The sequence below is a fragment of the Microtus oregoni genome, unplaced genomic scaffold (assembly GCF_018167655.1).
Source record: "Microtus oregoni isolate MIOR12 unplaced genomic scaffold, Mior012 000050F_002, whole genome shotgun sequence".
Lineage (NCBI taxonomy): Eukaryota > Metazoa > Chordata > Mammalia > Rodentia > Cricetidae > Microtus > Microtus oregoni.
This window is the reverse complement of record NW_024543226.1, coordinates 1979529-2005663: the sequence shown is the minus strand read 5'-3', so window position 1 is coordinate 2005663 and position 26135 is coordinate 1979529. Positions and strand designations below refer to the sequence as shown.

Below are 26135 nucleotides of genomic sequence, written 5' to 3'. Positions count from 1 at the left end.
GGGAGATGAAACAGCAGGATATCTTAAGAGGAGGTAAAACATTTCATCCTTTAGGGATGATCAAAAACTCAGAAAATAAACAACCCAAAGGCTTCAGGAAGTCTCTAAAACTGATCAGATTCACTAGACAGTTCCTCCCAAAGCATGTGTAAGCAGTGAGAACTGCTGAGAGACACTCTCAGATAAGCAGGGATACCTAGAAGACCCTGAAACCAACTGTGCTACCTAGAAGAGGCAGATCAGCCAAGCTGCCTGGAAGAACCAGAGAATAGTCAAGCCACCTGTAAGAGGCTCAACAACTGAGTTGCTTGGAAGGACACTCTCCAAACTGTTTACCTGCCTGCAGAGTGTGCAGCATGCTCTAGGTTTCCGGCTTTCATGGGATGTTGGGGTGGACTTTCCATGATACAGCTGTCTTTGAGTCATTCTGCTCCAGTAAGCAGCTCCTCCCCCATACTCCTGTAAGCAACCCCAATAAAACTCACTGGTTCACCAAGCTCAGTTGTGGTGGTATCCTCACTTTGGTCTATCATTGGTTCCCTACCTGGAATAAGTAGACATTTGACCATGTCTCCCCAGGAATAGTGTCATACAAAAGGTATATATATCCCCAAACACACACACACACACACACACACAATTTAAGAGAAAAGTCCCAGGATGATAGTGATGCAGAAAGCCTAATGGGACCCGGAAGACAGATTCCAGAGAAAAGGTCTTTGGGGAAGAACAAACGGAAGCTATTGAGCAGATGGAAAACACTAATGGATGCTTGACGGAGCTTCTAAAGCACCTGGGGAAAATTAGCAAAAGGTTCATAGAAAACTAAGCAAGTATGGAAAGGAGGCAATTGTCCATGCCAATAAAAACAAAAACTTAAAATGGGTCTACACAATAGTGCTATGCAACTATAAAAAGGAAGTATAAAAGAAAGGACATAAAGTTTGAAGAGAGATGTGGGAAGGGATCCAGGAGGAATTAAAGATAGTAGTGAGGAAATATGATCAAAATACATTGTATAAATATATGAAATTCTCAAATATATAAATAATATTCTCAATGGAAGTACAAGCCAGCTGTGCCATAACCTGTAATCTCAGCACTTAGGACTTAGAAGTAGGATGTTCAGGAGAGTTCAAGGTCATCCTCAGTTACATAGTATGTTCAAGGCTGGTCTACATGAGAGAGAGAGAGAGAGAGAGAGAGAGAGAGAGAGAGAGAGAGAGAGAGACACTGTGTTTTAAAATCCCAAGTGTAAAACACTGTATAGAGATAGCCACTTTTTAACTACAAAGGGAGATTTAAAATAGCTAACATTTTTTCAACACAAAAAAGAAAAAAAATGTTGCCGTAAAAGGGGGGAAAAGTCTGGAAGAAGGGTCAGAGATCAATATTTGACCTCTCTCTATTTGTTTGAGACAGGGTCTCTCTATGTAGTCCTGTATATCCTGGAACCTGCTATTTAGACCAGGCTGGCCTCAAACTCACAGAGATGGCTGGATGCCTCTGTCTCCTAAGTGCTGGGATAGGATTAAAGGCATGTGCCACACCCAGCAAAATTTGACCTCTCTGAATGCAACTTTATTTTCTAGATTTGTCTCTAAAATCACAAAGCTATTTCACAAAATTATAAAATGAAATTAAATCAAAGGAACAAGAGAACCAAATCTACTAAGATGAAGATGTAGTGCAGTTGGGACTAGGCTTGCCTAGCATGCACAAGACCCTGGGTTCAATTCCCTGTACCATAGAAACCAAGTGTGGTGACAGGTGCCCATAACCACAGTAGTAATTCTCCAGGAAGTAGAAAGGGCAGGATAAGCAGTTCAAGGTCCTTTAACCTCAGCACTCTGGAGACAGAGGCACACAGATCCCTGTGAGTTCCAGACCAGCCAGCCAGGGCTACAAGGTAAAATACTGAAATACTCTCTCAGGAAAAAAAAGTTAAGTCATGAGGTCAAGACCAGTGTGGGACAGAGACACCAGGACACACACACACACACACACACACACACACACACAGAGAGAGAGAGAGAGAGAGAGAGAGAGAGAGAGAGAGAGAGAGAGAGAGAGAGAACCCATGATATAAATAAATATCTTTTTTTTTAAATCAAAATCTTGGTCTGGGAGGGCATTTGTGCAAGCATAAATACCCAAGTTTGGGTCCCAGCACCCATGTTAAACAAACAAGAAAATGTGGGCATAGTAGCATATACCTGTAATCCCAGCAAAGGAGGATGGCAAGGAAGACCAGGAGGGTCTCTGGGGCTTGCCAGTATCCAGTCTTCCCAAAAACTCAGAAGGTACAGATTGAGTAAGAGCCCTGTCTCAAGATATGGCACACACTGCCAGGGGTGCACACCGCCCAGTGCCCTCCCGTGGTCTCTGCAAACATGGACATAAGTGCACACACCTCACACCCATGAATGTATAGACACTATATACACACAAAATTAAAACATTAAGTTTTTTATAAACCGGAAAAAGTCAAGCTTATTGGCTCCCACCTATAATCCTAGCTCTCCGAAGCTGAGGCAGGAAAGCAGCTGCAGGGCTGGGGACAGCATGAGCTACACAGGGAGTTCCAGGACAGCCTGGCCCTTCAGAGTAAGCCCCTGACTCGAAACGACAAAAAAGTCAAAAGGAAAAGCAAAAATGTGGTGCTATGGGCTGGCAATATGTCTCAGAGGACAAAGCTGCTTGCCACGTAAGCCAACCCACACGGTGACCGGAGAAATCCAAATTCTACAAGCCATCCTCTGATCTTCACAGTACTGTTTCACACTCATGCATACACCCCTGAACCCCCATATGCAAGACAAATAAACTATTTTAAACTATGTTTTAAAAAGGTATCTGCACTGAACATCAACAAGCCCTTTTTTGTCCGCAATACAGTATAACAACTACTTACATAGCTGATGGTATGTACTATTCACACAGCATTTACATTGTGTTAAGAATTACAAGTAACCCATGTATCATCAAATTATCTGGGAAGACAAGCATAGGTGATATGCAAACACTACACCAATTTTTATATAAGAGACTTGAGCATTCATGGACATTGGTATCTATGGGGAGCCTGGACCCAAACCCCAAAGATACCAAGAACAAATCTTATTAAAATCCTGACTTGAGAAAAACAACTATAAGAAAAATCAAAACACAAGCCAGGGGTGGTGGCACGCACCTTTAATCCCAGCACTCAAGAGGCAGAGGCAGGTGGATCTCTGTGAGTTCAAGGACAGCCTGGTCTACAGGAAGAGTTCCAGGACAGCTAAGGCTTCATAGAGAAAAAGCCTGTCTTGAAAAAAATTCAAAACACCGGATAAATTAATATCAAATCTAAATACCAAATATTTTATATTACGGGTGGTATAAGATTATATTTTTAAAAGTAATTTCTTTCTCCTAGAACTCATATCAAAATGTTCACATTTTATGTGATCCGTCTACAATGTGCTTTAAAAGAATCTAAAGAAGATAGATGGAAAGGTGAGAACACAGATAAAACAAGAAGTATTAATTTACTCAACACGGGCCAAACTCACACATTGTGTATGAATCAGTCCTGGGTGCTATACAAAGTTAGATACCGCATAGCTGCTACCTCCACAGGCTTGTGTGGGAAGCAACCACAGACAATGAAATATGGTGTACCAGGTGCTGTACAAGAGATGCGCAGCAGAGATACCCACGTGCAGAGGACAGGGATTCTTAATCAGACTGAGGCGTCGCATATAGCTTTCCATAGAACTGATGCTTGAAGCGAATCTTGGAGAATAAATAGCAGTGGCGGTGATGGGGATGGGTTGCAAACTGAAAACATTCTAGAAAGAGAGGGCAAGCAGGCAGGAATGAGATAGCATGGCAGTGTCGCACGGGTTCAGTATAAATGGAGAGAAGAAAACAGGCAGGCATAGGGCAAAAGATAAGGCTGGGAACCTTGCCATGAGGACCCGAAAGTGGAAGGGTAAAGAATTTAAACTTTCATTCTAAAAGATACTAGACAGGGCAGGCAAGATGGCTCAGTGAATAAAGGCACTTACTGCCAATGCTGGCAGCCTGAGCTGGATCACTGGGACCCATATGGTGGAAGGAGAGAATTAACTCTAGGAAGCTGTCCTCCGATCTCCACATGCGTGCCACGGCCTGTGTGTGCATGCATACACAAACACACACATACAAATACAAACAGGGTAATTTTAAAAAAAGATATAAAATGACCAGGCAACCACGTAGAGCTTTTAGCAGGAGAATGGCACTATGCTATTTTCAGTTTACAGACGGCGGGACTCTGAGTGGAGGAGAATGCAATGAGAAAAGAAGCCAGGGAGACGAGTGCAGACATTAAAGTAGAAGTCTGTAGCACGAATTCTAACTGGTCTTAATAAATAGAACTCGGAGTCAGATATTAGGCTGTGAAAGCTGAAGGATCGGAGAAGCAGTGTGGCCAGCCACTAGAGAAATCTTTTACTTCTACCAATGCTCAGCAGCATCCTCAGACTGCAACTGTCTCCACCAAACACCATTCTGAGGAGGCAGTCTGAGGACAGGACCAGCCCTTTGGTCTGAACATTGGTAAAAGTAAAAGGTCTCCCTAGTGGCTGGCCACACTGCTTCTCTGATCCCTCAGCTTTCACTGCCTAATATCTGACATGAAGTTTTATTTATTAAGACCAATTAGAATCCGTGCTACAATTGCCCAGATGACAGAGAATGGTCATTTGAACTCAAGTGTAGAACTGGGTAGGTTCAAGATATTTCTACAATAGTAAAACAAGCAAAGACTTGGAGATGGGTTAGCTGTCAAAGAGGAAGGGAAAACTGAGACAGGAACTAAGATGACGTAAGTTTCTAGTCCACTAGAATGCCAATAACTAAACTGTGGAAGAAACATTTGGGAAAATAAGAGGATGCGCTTAGTATAGGACCATGGTTATCAGCATGAGGAAATTGTGTTCACCAGGGGACAGTGGAAGCAATTCTGGTTATTATCAACTAATGGTACCTAGTAGATGGGACACTACAGCCACTGCTAATCATGATACAATGGACCTAATGGCCCCTCACAAGAGAAAATAAACACAACACAAAACAGCAACAGCACAGACGTTGAGAAGACCAGATTAGGACAACCCTGATTCCAAAATCTCCAATTAATGGCTTTTTAAGGATGTTCAGCAGTCTCTGGGAAGTTCCTCAAGCTTAAAACAGCTATATAATGTAAATACAAGGTAACAGCTATCCATTTATTAAGCATCTATTTAAGGCACCAGTTAAGATTGGATGCTAACTCCCAAGAATATATTCAGAAAGAAGAAGGCCTAATATAGAGTCCTCTGGGACACCAACAATGATAATAAGAAAGAATTGATTTTTTAAAAAAAAATCCCATGAGAGGGTTGGAGAGATGGCTCAGAGGTTAAGAATACTGGCTTCTCTTCCAGAGGACCTGGACTCAATTCCCAGCACCCATATAACGGCTCACAACTGTCTGTAACTCCAGTTCCAGGGGATCTGACACCCTCACACAGACACACATGCAGGGAATGCACATGAAATGAATAAAATCATTAGAAAGAAGAATTATGAGAGAGAGAGCATGCACAGTCCGAGTCAAGGACATGAGGTGTACCCTCCTCTAAAAAAAAAAAAAAAAACAAATCCCATGAGAATGACTAAGAAGTAGTCAACAAGGCAGGAGGAAAGTTCGGGCTGGAGAGATGGCTCACGGGTTAAAAGAGCTTGTTGTCCTTCCAGAGGACCCATGTTCAGTTCCCAACACCCACATCAGGTAGCTCCAGGGGAGCGTTTGCAAGCACCTGCACACAAATGGCATGTGCGCACGCGCGCGCACACACACACACACACACACACACACACATAAAATAAGTATTTAGAAAAAAAGTTAGGAGGAAAGCCATCAGAGAATAGGTATCACAAACCAAATGAAAGCAGTGTTTCCAGAGAGAAAATAGAATAAGACAGATACAGTGCTAAAGGAAGAGACAACAAGAGTAATAAGCTAAGGGCAGAAAGCTTATATGGTCTTTGACAAAACTGAGTTCACTGATGGCTTGGGCAAGATCAGTTTCAGTAGAGTGTTCAAGACATAAGTAAGAACCATTAGAATGTCTTAAAGGTGGGAAATATTAATCATACCATGAAGCAAAAAGAGCTATGAGGTGGGGATGGCCAAAGAAACAGGAGAAGGGGTGTGCAATGAAGGACAGGGGACCTAAGAAGCAGGAATGAGTCCAAACAAAGAAAAGCATGAGCCTTTATGGGACAAGGGGAAAGAACTGTATCTTTCACTTAGACAGAAGTAAAGAGTGTAATAGAAGTAAAGAAGTAAAGAGAAGTAAAGACTTCAGTGACGTTTGTAGATGGAAAACAGGCAAAGGAATTTGCTTCTGAGAGCTCTTTATGTTAATCTTCCAAAGCCAAAGGTAAAGGTACTAAATAAGTGGATACTAGTTGTAAAGTAAAGAATAATGCGCCTGCAGTCCACGACCCTAGAGAAGCTAAGTAACAAGGTGAACCCTAAGAGAAACAAATATAGATCCCCCTGGAAGGGGAAATAGACAAGATCTCTTGAGAAAATTGGGAGCCTTGGGGTAATGGGAGAAGGGAGGGTGGAAGGGGAAGAGGAGGGGAAAAGAGGATGGGTAAGGGAACAGGATAGTTGAGATGGGGGAAGGACAGAGATGGAGAGCAAGGAAAAAGATATTTTGATTGTGAGGGAGCCATTATGGAGCTAGCAAGAAACCTGACACTAGAGAAATTCCCAGGAATCCACAAGGATGAGCCCAGATAAGATGCTAAGCCATAAAGCTGAGGGTGCCAGAGCTGGCCTTGCCCTGTAGTCAGACTGCTGACTATCTTAAATGTCACCATAGAACCTTCATCCAGCAACTGATGGAAACAGAGGCAGAGACCTGCATTGGAGCACTGGCCTGAGATCCTAAAGTCCAGCTGAAGAGTGGGAGGAATGGGAATATGAGCAAAGAGGTCAAGACCATGCTGGGGACACCCACTGAAACAGTCTACCTGAGCTAATGGGAGCACACCAACTCTAGCTGGACAGGGAAGGAACCAGCATAGGACCAAACTAGTCCCTCTAAATGTGGGTGACAGTTGTATGGCTGGGGCCAACTGAGGGGCCACTGGCTGTGGCACCAGGATTTGCCCCTGCTGCTTCTACTGATTTTTTTGGAACCCATTCTCTTTGGAAGGATACCTTGTTCAGCCTGGATATAGTAGAGAGGGCTTGGACCTTTCTCAAAGCAATGTGCTTTACCCTCTCTAAGGAGTGGATGTGGGTGGGGTGGGGGAGAAGGTGAAGGGAATGGGAGGAGGAGAGAGAGTGGGAACTGGGATTGGTATGCAAAATGAGAAAAGATAGTTTTTCTTTTTAAAAAATGCAAAGAAAGGTAAGTGTTTGGAATAATCACTAACAAGAAGCCAGTGACAACAAGAGGCCAGTGATGTGGTCACTGGAAGAGTGCTTGCCACCAACATTGACAACTTGAGGTTGATGCATGAGATTCTTGTCCTCTGACCTCCCCAACTATACCACAGCACACACGTACAGCGCATATGGCACACATATACACACACACACCAAGCACATAAATAAATGTAATGAAATAGAAAAATCCCCCACAAAAATAGGACAAGAAGGTGATTCTGAATGGCATGGGCATTGTAGAAAATGACTCTACAAAAACAGCTGTGTCCTAGATGGGGCGTTCCGAAAGCTATCATGTGTCCCATGAAAAAGTAGCACCCCTATGTCAGAGGCAAGAAGCATTAAAATGGTAGGCGCTGGTAAGAATGAAGGGGGGAAGAGAGCCATCTGGGAGCCTAGCTTGAGGCTTCGGCCTTTTGCTGTTCAGATCCACGAGCACAGGCATCATTTAAATGGAGTCACCACTGTCACCCCTCTCCAGGTAGACTGCCTCAGACACAGTAGGCACCAGAAGTGGGCCCGCAAAATGGACAGACTCAGAAATGTCTCAGGGGTCAATCCCATGAGAAATTTGGGTTTTTGTGGTGCCAGGAATCAAAGGCAGGTCCTCATCAATGCTAAACAGGCAGTCCCCAGCTCAGCCTCATGATGAATGCCTCACCGCCAAGCCTCCCGCTCCCATGGTATTTCTTTGTTCTGCTAAAAGCATTAACCTTTCAAATATTTTGAACACCTGACTCAACACAGTGGTCTCAGCAGTACCGCTTTCCTGTTAATTCCCAGCTCCCAGAGTCCCTGGACCCCTTGACATTTCCAGTAACAACAACAGTTCAGTTCCGCCTCCCACTCTCTACCGTCCCCGGAACAATGTTCTGCCCACATTAAGAGGTAGGCTTTCAGCACAGGGCCCCTCCTTTCCTCCAGCAGTCACACGGCAGGCACTCATATTAAAATGTCACTGACGTGCAGTTTGAGACTACAATTACCTTCCCCAGGTCATCTTCCACTAGCCCTTGTTCATTTTTACCTGAGCCACTTGATTGTGTTTCTCTGGGATGTTTTTCAGATGGCTACAAGGTACGCAGACAACATTCCCATCTACGTGAAGAAAAGATGATTTATTTATATGGTTTTCATCCTAACCCAGCAGCGTCCCTCCTTTGGGAGGCATATGTTGATACAAAGAAGCAAAAGGCCTAATTCAAGTAGACAGCTATTTTTTCAGAGAAAACATAATTGTTCCCTGGTTTAGCTATTCATCAGCTAGTTTTTAAAGGAGCTTGTCCTGAATGCTCCCTCTCATACCATGAGTGTACCTTGTAACGATATTTGCTTTCTGTTCAGTTTCTAAGAGGGAAACAAAATGTAACGGGTTTTGTTTATCTATTACTGAATAATAGAACACTGACGTCAAAAAGTCATTTAATTCAGCACATGAAGGGAAAAGCCAAATGCGTTGCTTGTCCTAATGAACTGTAGTTCAAGGCATATGGATATTAAGCAGTGTGACTAATATCAAATGATAGGGCTTTGACTTGGTTTATTGAAAATGGGCAAATGAAAAGCTCAGGGGTAGAATCTGGGAATGGATGAAGGAACTGAGTCTCAGAAAATGCCACTGTCATTTCCCTCATGTGTACCCCGTTTTCCTTCCAATTCTTTACAACGGATTCAGCACAGAAAGCGCTAGTTTTTTAGGTCTATGAGGATGGGGATTGAGAGCGACTCACAAACAATGAGGGCACTGCTCCCAATATGGACAGGAGCAAAAATAAGCATTGCAATGACAATGATGAGGTGGCAGCAGTGCTAACAAAAACATTTACTCTAAGCCCTCACTGGGATATCTGAGAAATTGCATTTAGAGGCAGTATAGGCAAGGGCAGTGATATCTATCACTGTTGTAATGATCAGAAATTAGCCCAGACCAACCTTGCGGCCATGAGCTGCATCCAAGTCAGCTGGCTTTAGGGTCTTTGTGTGTTCCACTCCTATTGACACTGTTATCTGTGCCCTCCTCATCCCTCTCCATGATTGTTTTGTATTTTTTGTCTGTTTTGTTTTGTTTTGATTTGCTTTGCTTTCTTTTCAACTGACCTCTCCAAGTTCCTAGGTAGTACCCCACAGTCTTTGGATTGCCGTCGGGGCCCCGGTTCACAGAGAAGGTGGACTTATTTCGGTAGCCATTGATGATGGGCTGGCAAGGACAGAAGGGAAGAAAGGAGAACAGGAGATCAGACAAAATCAAAGAGGACAATAAGAAAGAGAACACAGCCATGTCCACTGAATGGGGACCAATGTTGCTGACTTGGAAGGTGTGGTACATGGGAAAGCCTGTGGCTGAAATGATCCAAACACTCTTGACAGCATATTTCTCATCTGTGCTGTCGATTTGCTTTTCAATAACGTTTCCTTGCTACTCTGAGAAAGAAAAAGGAATTTCAATCTTGCCATAAAGCAGGAGCTAGCAAAAGTGACCTGTCAAGAGCTGGAATAGTTTAAGCTTTGCAGGACATATGACATCTGTCATAACTACTCCATGGTGACACTGTAACCTTGAAAGCAGCCACAGACACAAACAGGTGGGTTAGGCTGTAATACAGAATGACAGATTTGGTCTAAGCGACATGGCATGCCAACTTCTGCCATAAATGAAATTCTGCTATTTGGAAGCACTGTTAGGAAGGTTTTTGAAGCCTGGAATCTGCCTAAGGAGCTAGCAGGCTAGTGGCTGATAAAGTGGGCTCTGTATCAGACAGTCCAGAATATGTAAACATTAGTTCTGACACTTTGAAGATGTGTGCCCTAGGTAAACTGCCCGGTCTCTGTGTTCTCTGATAGCTTCATTTACAAAATGACAGTACCTATCTATCCCTCTGGGCCATTGTAAACAGAAGAATGAGAAAATGATGCAGGGTAATCACCCGCCCCAGCAAGTGCCCTGTGACTATTATTGATACCATTAGCCATTCCAAGGCCACAGCAGGTAATAATTAGGGAGGTGGGGACTTACAGAAGGTATAATAGGATGGAGGTGACAATGCAGCCCCTCTGAATGAGGGGAGGCCACTGTTCCATGGACTCCATGGAGGAACTGCAGGTAAGACTCTAGTCTTTGTAAAATTGTCTTCTGAGCTTCAAATTTCACCTGCAACAGAAAGAATATAAGCAATACAGCGAAGCATTTTGTATTTTCACTGCAAAGAAGAGACAAAAGAGGATCTCTCCAAGATGCTTGGGTTATGCGCTTAGCAGATAAGAGAAGCAGGAAATCTAGCACAGGCAAAGACTTAATAAGATGCCAAGGAAAGGTCAAGAGGGAGTTCTGTGTGAGCTCATCTTTTCATCTGACCTTTAAGATTAAACACTTAAAGTATATGTCAGTGCTGCCCAGTAGATCGTCCTATAATGGAAATGTTCTGTCTCTGCTGTGTTCTCCACACACAGTAGCCATTAGTCACGTGTGGCTAGAGCACTTGAAATGTGCAGTGCTTGGTGAGGCTAAGGAAGGGCTCACAGGAGAGATAAGGTTGGGCACGCAATGTTCTAAACTGCCTCAGGTAGTTCACATGGGTAAGCAGCCTTCAGAGACAAAAGCAGAGGGAGGGATGAGAGCTTAATGACAGCACTTCAGAGCAGCCCTGCTCAACCTTGTCCTCAAGCTCTGCACCAACCGCCTTGAATTCAATTTTCTTTAATGTCACTGCATGTTCTGTTCCTACTGGTCCTGTTCTCCGTACCTGACCTCTCTGCCCTTGTGTTCTCAGTTCTACTAGTCACAGCCATCACCTGACTTCTCCAGATTCCCAGGGATGCTGTTAGGATGCCTTGCTCTCTGAGCCTTGGTTGATGGTTCTGCTTTCTTTCTGTCATTCTCTACTTTTAGTTCTTTCAGATTTTTCAAGTTTACTTTTTATTTTCTTGTGTCTGGGTGTTTTGCCTGCATGTACTTCTATGCACTATGTGTGTGTATGGTGCCCATGGAGGCCAGAAGGTGCCAGATTCCTTGGAAGCAAGTTACAGAGGGTTGTGAGCTGCCATGTGGGGGCTAGGGATTAAGCCCGGGGCCTCTGGAAGAGCAACAAGTGCTCTTAAGTACGGAGCCATCTCTCCAGTTGCCCTGGTCTTTCTTTCCTTAAGCGTTTCACCATGTAGTCCTGGCTGGCGTGGAACTCATTATGGAACTGGGCTTACCTCCAGCTCAAGAGCCACCTATCTCTGCCTGCCAAGTATTGGGATTAAAGGTGTGTGCCACCATGCCAAGCTTTATATTGTCATCCTTATAGCTGAGTGTATGTAAGAGTGGTGTGTGTGTGTGTGTGTACACATACAAACACTCTTGTACTTTGCAACATGGGATGTGACAAGAGCAGCATCATTTTAGGCATGTCAAATGACTAAAACAACATAAGAATATGGGGCTGGTGAGTTGGCTAACAGTTAAGAGCACCTGTTTTTCCTGCAGAGGACCCTGGTTCAATTCCCAGAACCTACATGGTAACTAACAACTGTCTGTAACTCTAGCCCAAGGGGATCTGATGCCCTCTGACCTCTGAGGCACCAAGCATGAACATAGTACACACATACACAAGTAGGCAAAATACTCATACATATAAAATAACAAGTAAACCTTCAAAATTTGTGAAAAGAAAGAACATGACAACAAGTCTAGAATTTTCCCCTAAAGACCTAAGATTTATTTATGGAAGCCAGTGCCAAAAGAATCACTACTTAGGGAATAGTATGAGGAACAAAAGTACACTGGGTGGAGTATTTGATCATCAGCATTGACTAGGTATGGTCCTCACCACCCTCAAAGAACTGAGAGAACAGTAGATGGCTGAGCTATATGCATATACATTTTATGTATTAGTATACCACCCAGTTCAACCAGGTGCAAGTTCCTTCTTTCACCTAGCACTTCTCATGAACAAAATCGCTCCTGGCGAAAAAGAAATCTGCATTATGCTCAAATTGTTCTCTAATACATCAATCCACTGGAACAAATTTGTTTTCAAAGCAAGCATTATGAAAAATTGACTATACTTAAATTTAAACAAACATATGTGACTGGCGGCTCCCATGTTGGGAAATTTGACCATATTATTACTCTTACACACAAGAATGACAAGAAAAGCAAAGAAGAGCATCAGCAATTGGAAATATGGCTCTAGAGTTTAGAAGCAATAACTAGCCTAAAGTTCAACGGTCAGAGTCATTAGCACACCAGTTTTAAAGACCTTCAGGGTAGGCTGGGAACATGGTTTCCTTGACACAGGGCTTGTCTAGCATTTGTAAAAGCCTGGGTTTAAGCCCGTGATTGGTATAAAGTAAGTGGGATGGTGCACTCCTGTAATCCAGGAGGCAGGAGAAGTAAAAGGTTTGAGGTCATCCTTAGTTACAGAATGAGATGGAGACCAGCCTGGGCTACATGACACTTTGTTTCAAAACAAACAAACAAACCACAAAAAGGCACGTAGGGCAACTGGACTGAACTCTCCAATCAGGTTTTGGGTAAGTCTACTGCCATTCTGCAGCAGGAATAGGGGGAGAAGGCTCAAGCCTGACACCTACCTTGAGCTGTTCTTCATAGCTCAGCCTCCAGAGCGGAGTCACAACGTCAGCCAGCCTTGAATAAAATAATTCAGACATGCCATTCATGATCTAAATATGTGCTGAGCGCCTACTATGCATAAGTACTTCCTGCCACCAGTCTCTGATGGTTAACTTATCAATTCAGAAGCTACAACTGACTCTCATTCTCCTAAGGAGATGGGAGTCTGGGAGAAGAGCCCATTTGGGTGATGCTACTACTTACCAAAGCTGAACAGATGGGCAAATTCAATATAAGAAAAATCCAGATTTATCAAGTGGTAATTAGTCATATTACCAAAAGCTTTTACTTCTAGGAGTCTCTAAAAAGCTTACCTCCTTAATAATTTAAAAATATAATTTGACTCCAAAAATACATTTGTTGCATAAAATGATGTATATTAGTGCTTGTTTAGCTCTAACAGGACTATTCATGCCCAATCAATGTAGTAATTTTTCTTCTCTCTCCCTACCCAACTCCCCCCATCTCTGAGACAAAGTCTCACTATGTAGCTCTGGTTGGTCTATCAATATATGTATACCAGGCTAGTCTCGAACTCACCCACTGCTTCTGCGGCCCAAGCACTGAGATAAAAGGCATGAACCAGAATGCCTTGAATAGTATTTTGATTTTTATTTTCTTAGTTTTTAAATTGTTTTATTTTATTTTCATTTTACTTTGGTTTTGAAGACAGGACTTCATGTATCCCAGGCTTGCCTCAAACTTGCTCAGGATAACTCTGAATCTTCCTGCCTCCACCTCCTGATTGTTGCAGTTTCAAGTATGTACCACCAAGCTCGCTTCCACAGACCTTCTTTAAAGCAAGTTCTTTTTTTTATTCTTTTTTTTATTTATTAAAGATTTCTGCCTCCTCCCCGCCACCGCCTCCCATTTCCCTCCCCCTCCTCCAATCAAGTCCCCCTCCCTCATCAGCCCAAAGAGCAATCAGGGTTCCCTGCCCTGTGGGAAGTCCAAGGACCACCCACCTCCATCCAGGTCTAGTAAGGTGAGCATCCAAACTGCCTAGACTCCCACAAAGCCAGTACGTGCAGTAGGATCAAAAACCCATTGCCACTGTTCTTGAGTTCTCAGTAGTCCTCATTGTCCGCTATGTTCAGCGAGTCTGGTTTTATCCCAGGCTTTTTCAGACCCAGGCCAGTTCTTAATTTAAGACCTCCTTTTTGACAAAGATGTACTCTAAGACAAGAATATTCCCTACTAGTTCCCAAAGTAGTTTCATTACTATCCTTCACAAGTCCTTAAGATTGCCCTGATCACACTACTTCAAGTACCCTCATGAATTGTCATAGTGCTATATTAGTCAGATTAGCAATACAGAATTCCAGTGGACCCAGGGATTCTGACTTGCTGAAAACAAATGCCATCAGCTTGAGTCTTACCTCTCCTGCCAGGAGTCATCTAGTGATCTGAAATGCCTTTGTTTCTTCTGATGGTTTTGTCGGCTTGGATGCTTCTTAATTATCCCATTGATGAAATTTCCCTTATGTGCTCTGCCCAAAAAGGACTGTGACAAACCTGGTGCATTTGCAGCATACCAAGGAAGCGGTCCTGGTTTGGAGAAGAAACCCACTCTGGAAAGGAGTAATCTTGGGTTGTGCATTCTGACTTCTCTCTTGACGCCTGCCAATCAAAGACACACACTGAAATTCACCCACTGAAAGGTGGATATAGAGGCACAATTCATCAAGCCCTGATGACTGAAATCACAATATAATCCCACGCCAGTTCAGAATTATGGATAATAAAAGGGTTATTTATTTAAGGGAAAACTTACAGATCACTGTCCTAAATAACAGTCCTCTGCATGAACAGGAACAGAGTCTAGCAGCCTGAAGTGGGAGCCGGAAGCAAGAGAGTGAGCAGTGAGCATACACTTTAAGCTGCTTTTACAGTATCAGAGACCACAACCAAGTGGTCTTAAAGGCTATTGGCTGAAGGAGCAGAATGTGCTCCCACAGCACCTCCCCTTCTGTTTATATAAGAGAGTTTCAAACCCAATACAAAACTATATACATTAGGAACAGATATCAAGTATAATTAGAATTACAACCAGCATAAACAATATTAAGCAAGGAATGTATGCTAAATGTTTTAATAAACATTCTATACTATGGAGTCTAAGTCTTGTATAGAAAATGGCTTAACTAGATCATAAGAGAACAGTAAGTACAACTATCTAATCTTCAATCCCATCGAAGGCCTGAGAAGGGAGATAATATTACTTGAGCAGGCAGGAAGTACAATCGAGCAGCTTCCAAAGCAACCAGTATATGAGTGAGGGAGACCATTAGCTACCTGAGCAATCACCCAAAGTCTCATGTGCAATGTTGAAACAACCAACTTTGGCTAAGGCCTAGCTGTTGACTTAGAAGAGGGACCAGGAAAGGCAGGTGGTGGCACATCTGTAACCAGAGCCTCTGCTCAGGAGGCAGAGGCAAGCCAGCTTGGGCTAGATAGTGGGTGAGTTCTAGATAGCCAGAGATGCACAATCAGATCCTGACAAAGAAGGAAAGGATAAAAGAAAGGAGGATGGGGAGAAGGGGGAAAGAAAGGGAGATAGGAAGATAAAATAGGCAAAGAATAAAAAGGAAGGAGATGCAGCACCTAGGGAGCTATAGAAGCCAAGGGATAGGTCTGTGATGCAGGAACTGACACAGCCAGGAAGTCTGAGGCACCAAAGGGAAAGAAGGCAATGGGTAGAACCAGACAGCAGGGACAAATGAAAGCTTTGGGCTTTCAGGACGGAGTGCAGGATGCTAGAATGGGCTTGGGCTGGCTGCTGGCTCTAACACTTACTAGCTAGATGGCTTCTAGCAGGTCAGTCATTCCTCTGACATTCCTCTTCTTTCATCTGTAAAACAGAGAAAATGATAATGGTACCTACTTCATATAGTAGCTATAAGAGCTAAGTAAAGAGAATTAATAAAAATAAAATGTACCTCTGGAGAGTAGATCAATGATAGAACACTTGCCCAGCCGGTACAGGGCCCTAAATCCAATGCCACACACTACATAAAAAGTACTCGACTGAAGATTAAAGAGAGATGACGTCTGGAAAGTTCTAAGCACAGTGCCCAGTAGCTGCAAAAGCTCTTCGGTGTTATTACTGTCAAAATGCATTTGAGGATATCATGGAATGGAATGGGGGAGGCAATGCAGATAGAAGGCACCAGAAAGGAATCGTACCAATGACTCTGAGGACAACTTTGAAACACTTTCTAGAAGGGTTAAGCAATGTGACTCTCAGAGCACAATGTTAGGCCCTGTACCTGTCAGTGCCTGGATGAGAGTATTCTGAGAGGGAACCCCTCTTCCTCCATTACAGGACTTTCCTTCGGTCTGGTTCCCTTAAGGTTGTGCGCTCATTAGTTTTTGTGACAACGTGACACAGCTAGGGTCATCTGGGAAGTGGAGTCTCAATTAAGAAAATGCCTCCATCGGACTGGCAAAGCTGTGGAGCATTTTCTCGATTGCTGATTGATGTGGGAGTGGGGGTGGTGCCACTGCTGGGTAGGTGGTATTGGGTTGTAAAAGAAAGCAAGCTAGCCAGGCAAACGGTGAGGGTACACACCTTTAATACTAGCACTCGGGAGGGAGGCAGATCTCTGTGAGTTCGAGGCCAGCCTGGTCTACAGAGTGAGTTACAGGACAGGCTCCAAAGCCACACAGAGAAACCCTGTCTCAAAAAACAAACAACAAAAAAAAGAAGAAAAACAAGAAAAAGAAAGCAAGCTGACAAGCCATTGGAAGGCCTCTGTTTCCGTTCCTTCCTTGAGGTTCTGCCCTGACTTCCCTCAGTGATGGACAATAAGCTACAAGCTAAAACAAACCTTTTCCTCCCCAAGCTGTTCTTGGTCTTGGCATTTCCCATGGCAACAGAAAGCAAACACGACAAGTTACCTAGCCTTGCTCCATAAACATCTTTCCTTTTTCTGTCTTTTCTCACAGGACTGGAGACTGATCCTACTATCTATGCTAGGCAAGCACCCTGCCACAATGCTGTATCACCAGCTTTCTTTTTACTAAGTTTCCCAGGCTTGCCTTGAACTCACTGTGTAGCTCAGGTAGGCCTTGAACTTTTCATTCTCCTGCCTTAACCTCTTGAGTAGCTGGGACTAGAAGCCTGTGTCACCATGCCTAGCTGATCACTGTTCTGAAGTGTCACATAACATGTAAACAAACTTGGCATAATCTATGGACTGCTATGAAGTTACCTTCAAGGTGTGGGAGGTCCTTTTGTCTGTGTGTTGCTTTTTTTGGTTAATGAATAAAGAACTGCTTTGAGCCTATGGCAGGGAAGAACAGAACTAGGCGGGAAAAGCTAGGCTGTATGCTGGAAGAAAGAAGGGCAGAGTCAGAGAGAAGCAGCAGTGGAGCCGGAGACAGATGCTGGGAACGTTAGCCAGTAAGCCACTGTCCTATGGCGATACACAGATTAATAGAAATGGGTTAAATTAATATGTAAGAGTTGTCCAATACGAAGCTAATGGGCCAAGCAGTGATTTAAATAATACAGTTTCTGTGTGATTATTTTGGGTCTAAGCTAGCCGGGTGGCTGGGAACCAACAAGCAGCCTCCCACTACACCTTCAGCATCAACCTCTGCCATAGACTTTGTCAGGATGGCCTTATTTGAGTTTGGGAGGAAAATTTCAAATGTCTGACAAGATATATTTAAGCTGATCCACAGTTCAGATGTAAATAATAGACACCCATAAGAGGCAATGAGTTGTCATATTTAAGAACATAGGTTTGGGGGCTGGAGAGATATCTGTAGTTAAAAGCACCTGTTGCTTTTCTAGAGTACCTAGGTTTCATTCCGAGCACTCACATGGTGGCTCAAATCCATCTAAACTTCAGTTTCAGGGGATCCAGTGCCTTCTTCTGACCACACTGATCATCAGGCATGCTTGGGACACACATACATGCATGCAGACAAAATGCTCATATATATAAAATAAATAAATCTAAAATTGAAAAAAGAATAGAGGCTTTAAAAGGTGGGATGACCTAGCTTAATGGTAGTGTGCTTGACTAGTATGTACAAGGCCTTGGATTCAATTCCTATCATCAGGGGAAAAAAAGGAAATAAAAAAGGGACAGTGACAGGCAAGTCATTAGTTCAGTTCTTACCACTGCAAAAAGAAAGTCTTCAACAAGCAGCACTGGAAAAACTGGGTAGCTATGTACAGAAAAATGAAACTAGATCCTTACCTCTAACCCTGCAGAAAACTCCAAATGAATCAAGAATCTCATTCGTGAAACTTAAAACCAGCTGGATGGTGGTGGTCCACACCTTTAATCCCAGAACTTGGGAGGCAGAGATGGGTGAATCTCTGAGTTCAAAGGCCAGCCTGGTCTACAGAGTGAGTTCCAGGACAGCCAGGGCTGTTACACAGAGAAACCCTGTCTCAAAACAAACAACAAACAAAAAAACCTAAAACAACTAAAAGAAAAAACTTAAAGACAAAAAAAGGAAAAAAAAAAACAAAACCAACTACAGAAAAAAAAAAAAACCCTTCAAAACCTCACCAGAGTTCAAAACTTTTGGAACAGGACACTAATTGCTCAGAAAATACAGTCAATGATTGAGTAGCGGAGGCTCATGAAATTAAAAAGTTTCTGTACTGTAAAAGCAAAATGGAGAGGCAGCCTACAGAACACCATGAGAAAATCTTTGCTAGCCACACATATATGCCAGAGGAGTAATACCTTCAACACACAAAAACTTTCTTCAAAAAAGTAAAAGCAAAAATAAACAAGAAAACAAATGTAGATTAAAACTACTTCGTGATTCCATTTCACCCTAGTCAGAATGGCTATCATCAAGAAAACAAATAACGACAAATGTTGACAAGGATATGGGGAACTGGGAACCTCTATTCACAGTTGATGGGCATGTAAACTGAAGAAGTTACTATGGAAGTTAGTGGGCAGGTTTATCAAAACACTAAACATACAACTACCATAAGACTCAGCTATTTCACTTCCTGGGCCCATACCCAATCGACTCTGCAACCTACCATAAAGACACCTGCACATCCAGGATGATTTGTGCTCTAGTCAACACAACTAGGAAACAGAGTCAACCTACACACCTATCAACTGATGGATGATGAAAATGTATTACATACACACAACGGAATTTTATTAGCCATAAACAATGAAATTCGCAAGAAAACGGGTGGCATTTGAATATATTAAGAAGTTCGAGAGCCAAGAGTGGTGGCGCACTCAGGAGGCAGAGGCAAGTGGATGGACTTCTGTAAATTCAAGACCAGCCTGGTCGACATAGTGAGTCCAGGGCAGCCAGGGCTATGTATGTAGAGAGACCTTGTCTAAGAAAAAGAGAAAAAAAGGAAAAAAGGAAGGAAGGAAAGAAGGAAGGAAGGAAGGAAGGAAGGAAGGAAGGAAGGAAGGAAGGAAGGAAGGAAGGAAGGAAGGAAGGAAGGAAGGAAGATAACCCTGACTCAGAAAGACCAGCAAGCATCCCATGCTCTCTCATATGTAGACTCCAGCTTCTAATATTTAATATATGTGTGTTTATGTGGGAATACAGAGGTCAAGAAACCAGAAAGGAGAGCCTGTAAAAGAAGGACAAGAGGCTTTACAGGAGAGAAGTGGGGGGCAGGGATAAAACCCACATGATATGAAAACAGGAACCTGCTAGTCTGTAAGCTAATTTTATTTTTAAAGTTTTAAATAGGGATGGGATGGATGCCCCAACGGTACAGAGGAACTTTGGGAGACTGTCCAGGCAGCGAGATGTCTCTGTCATTTCTAGAGTTTGAAGTTTCTTATTTCTTGTTTACTTAGGTAATATTATATCCTTCTGGAGCTTTGATGGAGTTGAAGAATGAATAGATAATTATAGTTTTCCATTGTTATGAAAAAAGATAAAATAGATATAAATATTGTAACTGTAATTCTTGCTTGATAACTGTTTTGTTATATGTAATCTTACTATGTTAAAATGAAAGTCTTTCTTTTTTATTTAAACAAAAAAAAGGAAAAATGATGGGGGAGAGTCTTCTGTTTTGTGTTAATTTCATTGGTTAAATAAAGAGACTGCCTTGGCCCTTTAATAGGACTTAAAATTAGGTAGGCAGAGTAAACAGAACAGAATGCTAGGAGAAAGAAGCTGAGTCAGGCAGTCGCCATGATTCTCCCACTCCAGACAGATGCAGGTTAAGATCTTTCCTGGTAAGCCAGCTCGTGGGCTACACAGATTATTAGAAATGGGTTAGATCAATATGTAAGAACTAGCCAATAAGAGGCTAGAGCTAATGGGCCAAGCAGAGTTTAAAAGAAAAATAAATAAATAAATAAATAAATAAATAAATAGGGATGGGAGAGGTGGCCCAGTGGTTAAGAGCGCTTGCTCTAGCAGAGAACTTGAGTTTGGTTCCCAATAGCCATATGCTGGCTTACGGCCAGAGGATCCAACACCTCATTCTAGCCTCCACAGGCACCACAAACATGTGATGCATAGACATACATGCAGGGAAACACTCCAACACACAAAACAAAAACAAAATTAAACTGTCTAAACGTTACCAGGCTCTGAACCCACATCCTAATCCAGGATCTACTTCTCCCTAGTTATGTGGCTCTGGACATAATGAATGTCAGATCACCACCTAGAAAAATGGGACTAATAATATCTTCCTTTCATGGCTGTAGTAAGTTTGGGAGCCCATGTGTGACTCAGTTTCCATTTGGAGTCAATTCTGACTTAAAAGTCATTTGAGTTCAAGCTTGCCTGCTCTGCCTGCATCCTTGAGGGATGTGAGAAAGATCTGATTAAGCCCATGGAAAGAGCATTTTGCCCATGAGAAAAGAACACATTATCTATTAAGAAGTAGAAAAAAGAAACTGCTTGCTGCTAGCAGAATTCACCTGAGCGACATGAACCTGCTTACGCTTTCTCCCAAGGACAGTGCAGGGAGGTAGCTGACTGTACAGCTCTTTGTTCTGCCTTCTGCCCTTAATCTGTAAAAAAAAAATAATAATAATTCTGAAATAAACTCTGGGCTCTGGCTGCTTTGACATCACCAAGCAGACCTCCTGATTCAATCCTGTGTTCTCTGTCTTTCTTTCATCTGACATTTCCTTAGCCTTAATGACCCCCCCAATCCAGGAACTCTGGCTGACTTTGTTGGAGCAGGCTCTGACAAGTAAGAATTAATTGATCATGGCAGTAGTAGGGCATGCCTTTAATCCCAGCACTCAAGAGGCAGAGGCAAGCAGATTTCAGTGAGTTCGAGACCAACCTGGTCTACAAGAGGACAGACAGGACACAGAGAAGCCCTGTCTCGAAGGAAAAAAAAAACTTAAATGAGTTTCCTATACATGAGGTGCTCAGGACTGTGCATCGCATAGTAGATGATTCAAAGCATGTCACTTGGGTCACTGGACTTCTCTGTACCTCAATGTCTACAACCTACCAACTGAGGAGGTAGGTATTGTGAGGCTAAATACAGTTGAATGAGAAATTTAAAAAAAAATAAGACACAAGCTATCCTGACGCTCTGAATGAGTGCCTGCTGGTCTGTGGAGAGGGTAGGATCTGACAAGAACCCCTTCCTAGTACTATCAAAATTATGTGACCTATGATCATCAAGGTGAGAGAAATGTAGATATTTGATACGGAAGTGACAAAGGCCAGTGAGAAGAAGAAATTAGGGAAGAAGTAGGAGGTAAAGAATAAGGAATGAAGGCTGGGGATATGGCTCAATTGGTAGTGTTTGCCTAGCATGCAGGAAGCCTGGGTTCCATCCTCAGCACCAGACACGGTGTGCATACCTATAATTCCAGCCTTTGCCCTTGGGAACGAAAGAACCTCTGCATCAAAAGTGCAAAGCCAGGTCAGTCAGATATATAGTGAGACCCTAATCTCAAAAACAATAAATAAAAATTTTTAGACTTATTTAGGAAAAGGAAAAAAAAAGCTGGGCATGGTGCCTTGTGCTTCTAATCCAAGCACTGGAGATACTGAACCATGATACTCATGAGTTTGAGGCAAGCCTGGGCTATTAAAACTTGATCTCGAGTGGTGGTGGCGCATGCAGGAGGCAGAGGTAGGTGGATCTCTGTGAGTTTGAGGCCAGCCTGGTCTACAAGAGCTAGTTCCAGTACAGGCTCCCAAGCTACAGAGAAACCCTGTCTCGGAAAAAAAAAAATGATCTCAGAAATAACAAAAATTAAAAAAATAGAAGGTTCCAGCTTGTTCAGCATTTGTAGTAATGAATGTTTTATTGTTAATAATTTCTGTAGCTAAATATACTTTTCAGGGCAAGTCAGCAAAACCAAGCAAGGTTAGCTCTATTTTCTTTGTGTTTTAGTGTCACAGAAGGCAACTGATCCCAGAAAAAATATTTCCCTCTTGTATCTTATTTTGTTATAAATATAAATACTGATGATATGTGTGAGAAAAAAATTTTCTGTCTTGGTTCTTGCCTCAGGATTAAGCACTGACTGGAAAATGCAAGAGTTTACAGCAACCAACTAGGGTTATGTTTACTTTCCTGAGCTTCAGTGGATAATCTACCTCCAGTGCTCAGAAGTTCAAGTCAGAGATATCTGAAAGGTCTGAGCCTCATAGAACCAAAGATCCCTTGGAGCAAAATAGTCACCCACCTGCAGGTAGGAACTCTGATTGCCTGCCTTTCCACTGACTGGACTCCAGCCAGGGTTATTGACTAAAGCAGAGGAAAAAATTAATTTACTAATGTTTTCCACAGCAAACCACATGCAGCCTGGTCCAACCTTTCCAAACCAGGCCTCTCTGAGTAAGACTGTCCCCCAAGAGTCTATAAGGTGTGTGTGATGGTTCATTTTAACTGTCAAGACTGCACCTCGGGGGAGATCACGCAAGGACAGATATCCAAGGAGGGACAGGTTAGATCAGGTTGGCCCGTGGACAACGTGAGAGGAGCTTGTCTTGATTATGTTAACTGTGGAAAGACCCAGCTTCCTGTGGGCACTAGCTCTGAGTTTCAGTTCTGGACTAGAATGCTGTAGAAAGCGAGCTGGGTAGGAATCATATATTGCATTCGCTGTCTCTGTGCCATTGGCTGGGATGTGACTAGCTGCTTCAAGTTCCTGTCTTGACTTTTTCAGAACGAATTGCTGGAAACTGCAACTGTGAGCCTAACAATCCCTCTCTCCCTTAAAACTGCTTTTGTCAGGGTATTTTACCACGGCAATGGGATATTTAACTAAGTGGATTAGCAGATAGACGCTAGGACACGCCACCACAAACCCACAAACCATAGGTGGGTTGCAAGGCTGAGATAGGGATGTGGGGGAGGGATCTGCAATGGTAGACAGCAGGCTGGCTGCGACCTTGCACAGCCACCCTGAGTGGCATGCCCGGCCCTGTCTGCCTCCTTCCTGTCCCAAACCCGACACTGGGGCACAGAGAAGAGTTCTCCTAAAACTGGGTTTTCCAGACTACTTACCTACCACTCCTTCCTTCGGGGCCACTAAAGCCTCAGACGGACGGCGCTGGGGGCGGGAGGTCACAGGGGCGAGTCACTTCCTGGAGCGCGACGTCGCGGCTGGCCCGCCCCGGCTCCACCCAGCGTTGCGGGGCTCCTCCTCCAGCTAGCGTACCACCCAATCCAGCTGACTGCCCCAGAGCCCTTCGTGGGAAGTGCTCCTGTCTCAGCGGACTGCTGGACTTTTTTTCCAAGTTCCTCTCTGCGACCCCGCCCACCCTTCCACCCCTCCCACCCACTCCCCTCCCACCCCCCCACCCCCATGAAATATAAGCCAAGGAAAAGAATCCTGAAGAAATTCATATCGCCTTGTTAATGGTATTGCCCGTCCCAGCGATGCTACACTTGAACCCTCTCGACCCAAAGATTATTTTTCTTTTTCTATTTTTTTTAACTATATAGACTTATCTAGCTCACGGGTGCCATCACCCATGGGTGGAAGTCAGAGGACAACTTGTTAAAGTCATATCTCTCTTTCTACTCTGTAGATTTCTGGGATCAAATCCAACCCAGCAGATTTGGCAGCAAGCTCCATCTCACCCTCCAAAGAGGAACTTGCTGCCAAGCCTGACCCACCTGGTAGAAGAAAAGAATGGACTTCTGCAAGCTGTTCTCTGACCGCCATACGCACCCACACACATGAACCCCCGACTCTTCATACAGAACTGATTGATTAATTAATCAATTAATCAAAATGTGATGATTTTTGAGGCAGGGTCTCACAATGCACCCCTGGCTGACCTTTAACTCACTATGTAAAGGTCCCAAGTTCTGGGATTACACATCCAGCAGAAAACATTTTCAAAATAATTCCAGGTATCCATCTATATGGGATTCGGAAGATTTGGACAACGGGAGCAAGGTGGTTTTATTAAGTCCTTTCTCATGGTAAAAGTGAGTGAGCCAGAAAAATTTTCAGACAGTTCTTCCCCTTTGTTTTATGTGGCAATAGAAAAAAATTTGTCTTGCTTGAGTTTGGGTGGTTTAAAGAAAAAATAAATAAGAAGGACATGATGGCTCCTAGGTATGGTGGAGGTGAAGGTTTATCGTAGATAAAAGGAAAATCATAGACAGAGGCAGAGACATCTGGGAGAGTCCAGAGTGAACATGACCCTGAGATGGGCTGAGGAGAAGGCAGAGAGGAAAGCCAGACTAAGAAGCCAGGAGGGTAAAGAGTAGATGAAAAGGCCAGGTAACCAGAATGTCTGGATTATATAGTGAAGAGCAGCTAGGGGAAGGGCATCCCAGCCTCTAAGCTGGAGAAGGTTAGGGTAGGAGGTAGGTATGTCTTCCACACCCTGTAACAAGTAGGGACCGAGGGATCTGGTGGCCAGGGAACTGGGATATGTTAAATAGGCACTTCAGCTGTTTGTCCCAAGTTTGAGACCTAACAGTGGTTTTGTCTGCTTATTCTTTGTTGTTGCTAGGGTTTTGTTTAGCTTTGTTTGGGTCTCTTGCAGCACAGGCTGGACTTGAACTCTTGATCCTCCTGCCTCTACCTCCCAAGTGTTGAGATTATAAACCTTCTCTCTGCACTTGGCAATTTTTTTATGCTTTTGTAAATGACCTTAAATAGGAAGCATATTTTAGTTGGTGTTTCACTTCTTTCAAAGCACAGCATGCTTATTATGTGCAAAGGCAATGCTAATATTAGTCCCAGGGAGTGAATGAAACAAAGCCAGTACCTCAAATAATAAGTACTGAGTCAAGCCAAGATTTAAAAACCACACTGCCAACAAGAGGTGGTGGCTTGGGCCTGTAATACAGGAGGTTGAGGTGGAAGGATAAGACTATCCTGACCTATGGAGTAAATCCCATGTCAGCCTAAACTACAGAGTACAACTTTGTCTCAAAAACAATAGCAACAACAAAAACCAAGGCTAGGAACGTACCTCAGAGTGTTTTCCAGCATGTTCAAGGTCCTGGATGTCATCTCCAGCACCATATAAACTGGATACCATAGCTCACACCTGTACTTCCAGCACTCAGGAAGTGGAAGCAAGAGGACCACGAGTTCAAGGTTATAGTGAGTTCAAGGCCTGCCTGGACTACGTGAGACCCTGTCTCAAGAAAACTTTATACTGAGAAGGAACATTGAATAAAGACTTGTCTCTGAGCCTGATGGGCTGAATTCAATTAAAGTCCACATGGGCCAAAAGTTGCCTTCTGACATGTACACAAACACTGTGGCAGAAACCGGGGGGGGGGGGGGGGAGAGAGAGAGAGAGAGAGAGAGAGAGAGAGAGAGAGAGAGAGAGAGAGAGAGAGAGAGAGAATAAATATAAAGCTGGGTGGTGGTAGTGCATGCCTTTAGTCCCAGCACTTGGGAGGCAGAGGCAGGCAGATCTTTGTGAGTTCGAGGCCAGCCTGGTTTACAAGAGCTAGTTCCAGGACAGGCTCCAAGGCTACAGAGAAACCCTGTCTTGAAAAACCAAAATAAATAAATAAATATAAAAAATAAATTTTAAGTTATATTTAGTAAACATACAATAATTATTTGTAAAAACAGAAGGGCGACACAGATACTTAGAAGCTATGTACAC

General features: G+C 43.3%; 1 protein-coding gene across 2 annotated transcripts in view; it reads right to left on the bottom strand.

Annotated features, from left to right (window-relative positions):
* The window catches only part of LOC121436711 (tRNA (uracil(54)-C(5))-methyltransferase homolog), a 48595-nt gene extending 24958 nt beyond the window's left edge, over window positions 1-23637 (bottom strand). The window contains exons 1-7 of one of the 2 annotated variants that reach the window (XM_041636723.1): window positions 23554-23637; window positions 15888-15942; window positions 14471-14711; window positions 13052-13106; window positions 10491-10625; window positions 9575-9674; window positions 8505-8575 (exon numbers count right to left, since the gene is read on the bottom strand). In XM_041636723.1, the coding sequence (XP_041492657.1) occupies window positions 8505-8575; window positions 9575-9674; window positions 10491-10625; window positions 13052-13106; window positions 14471-14691 (582 nt within the window). In that variant the 5' untranslated portion in view covers window positions 14692-14711; window positions 15888-15942; window positions 23554-23637. The remainder of the gene's footprint in view (window positions 1-8504; window positions 8576-9574; window positions 9675-10490; window positions 10626-13051; window positions 13107-14470; window positions 14712-15887; window positions 15943-23553) is intronic. The other variant, XM_041636722.1, reaches the window with a different exon arrangement.
* Between the last annotated feature and the right edge of the window lie 2498 nt (window positions 23638-26135).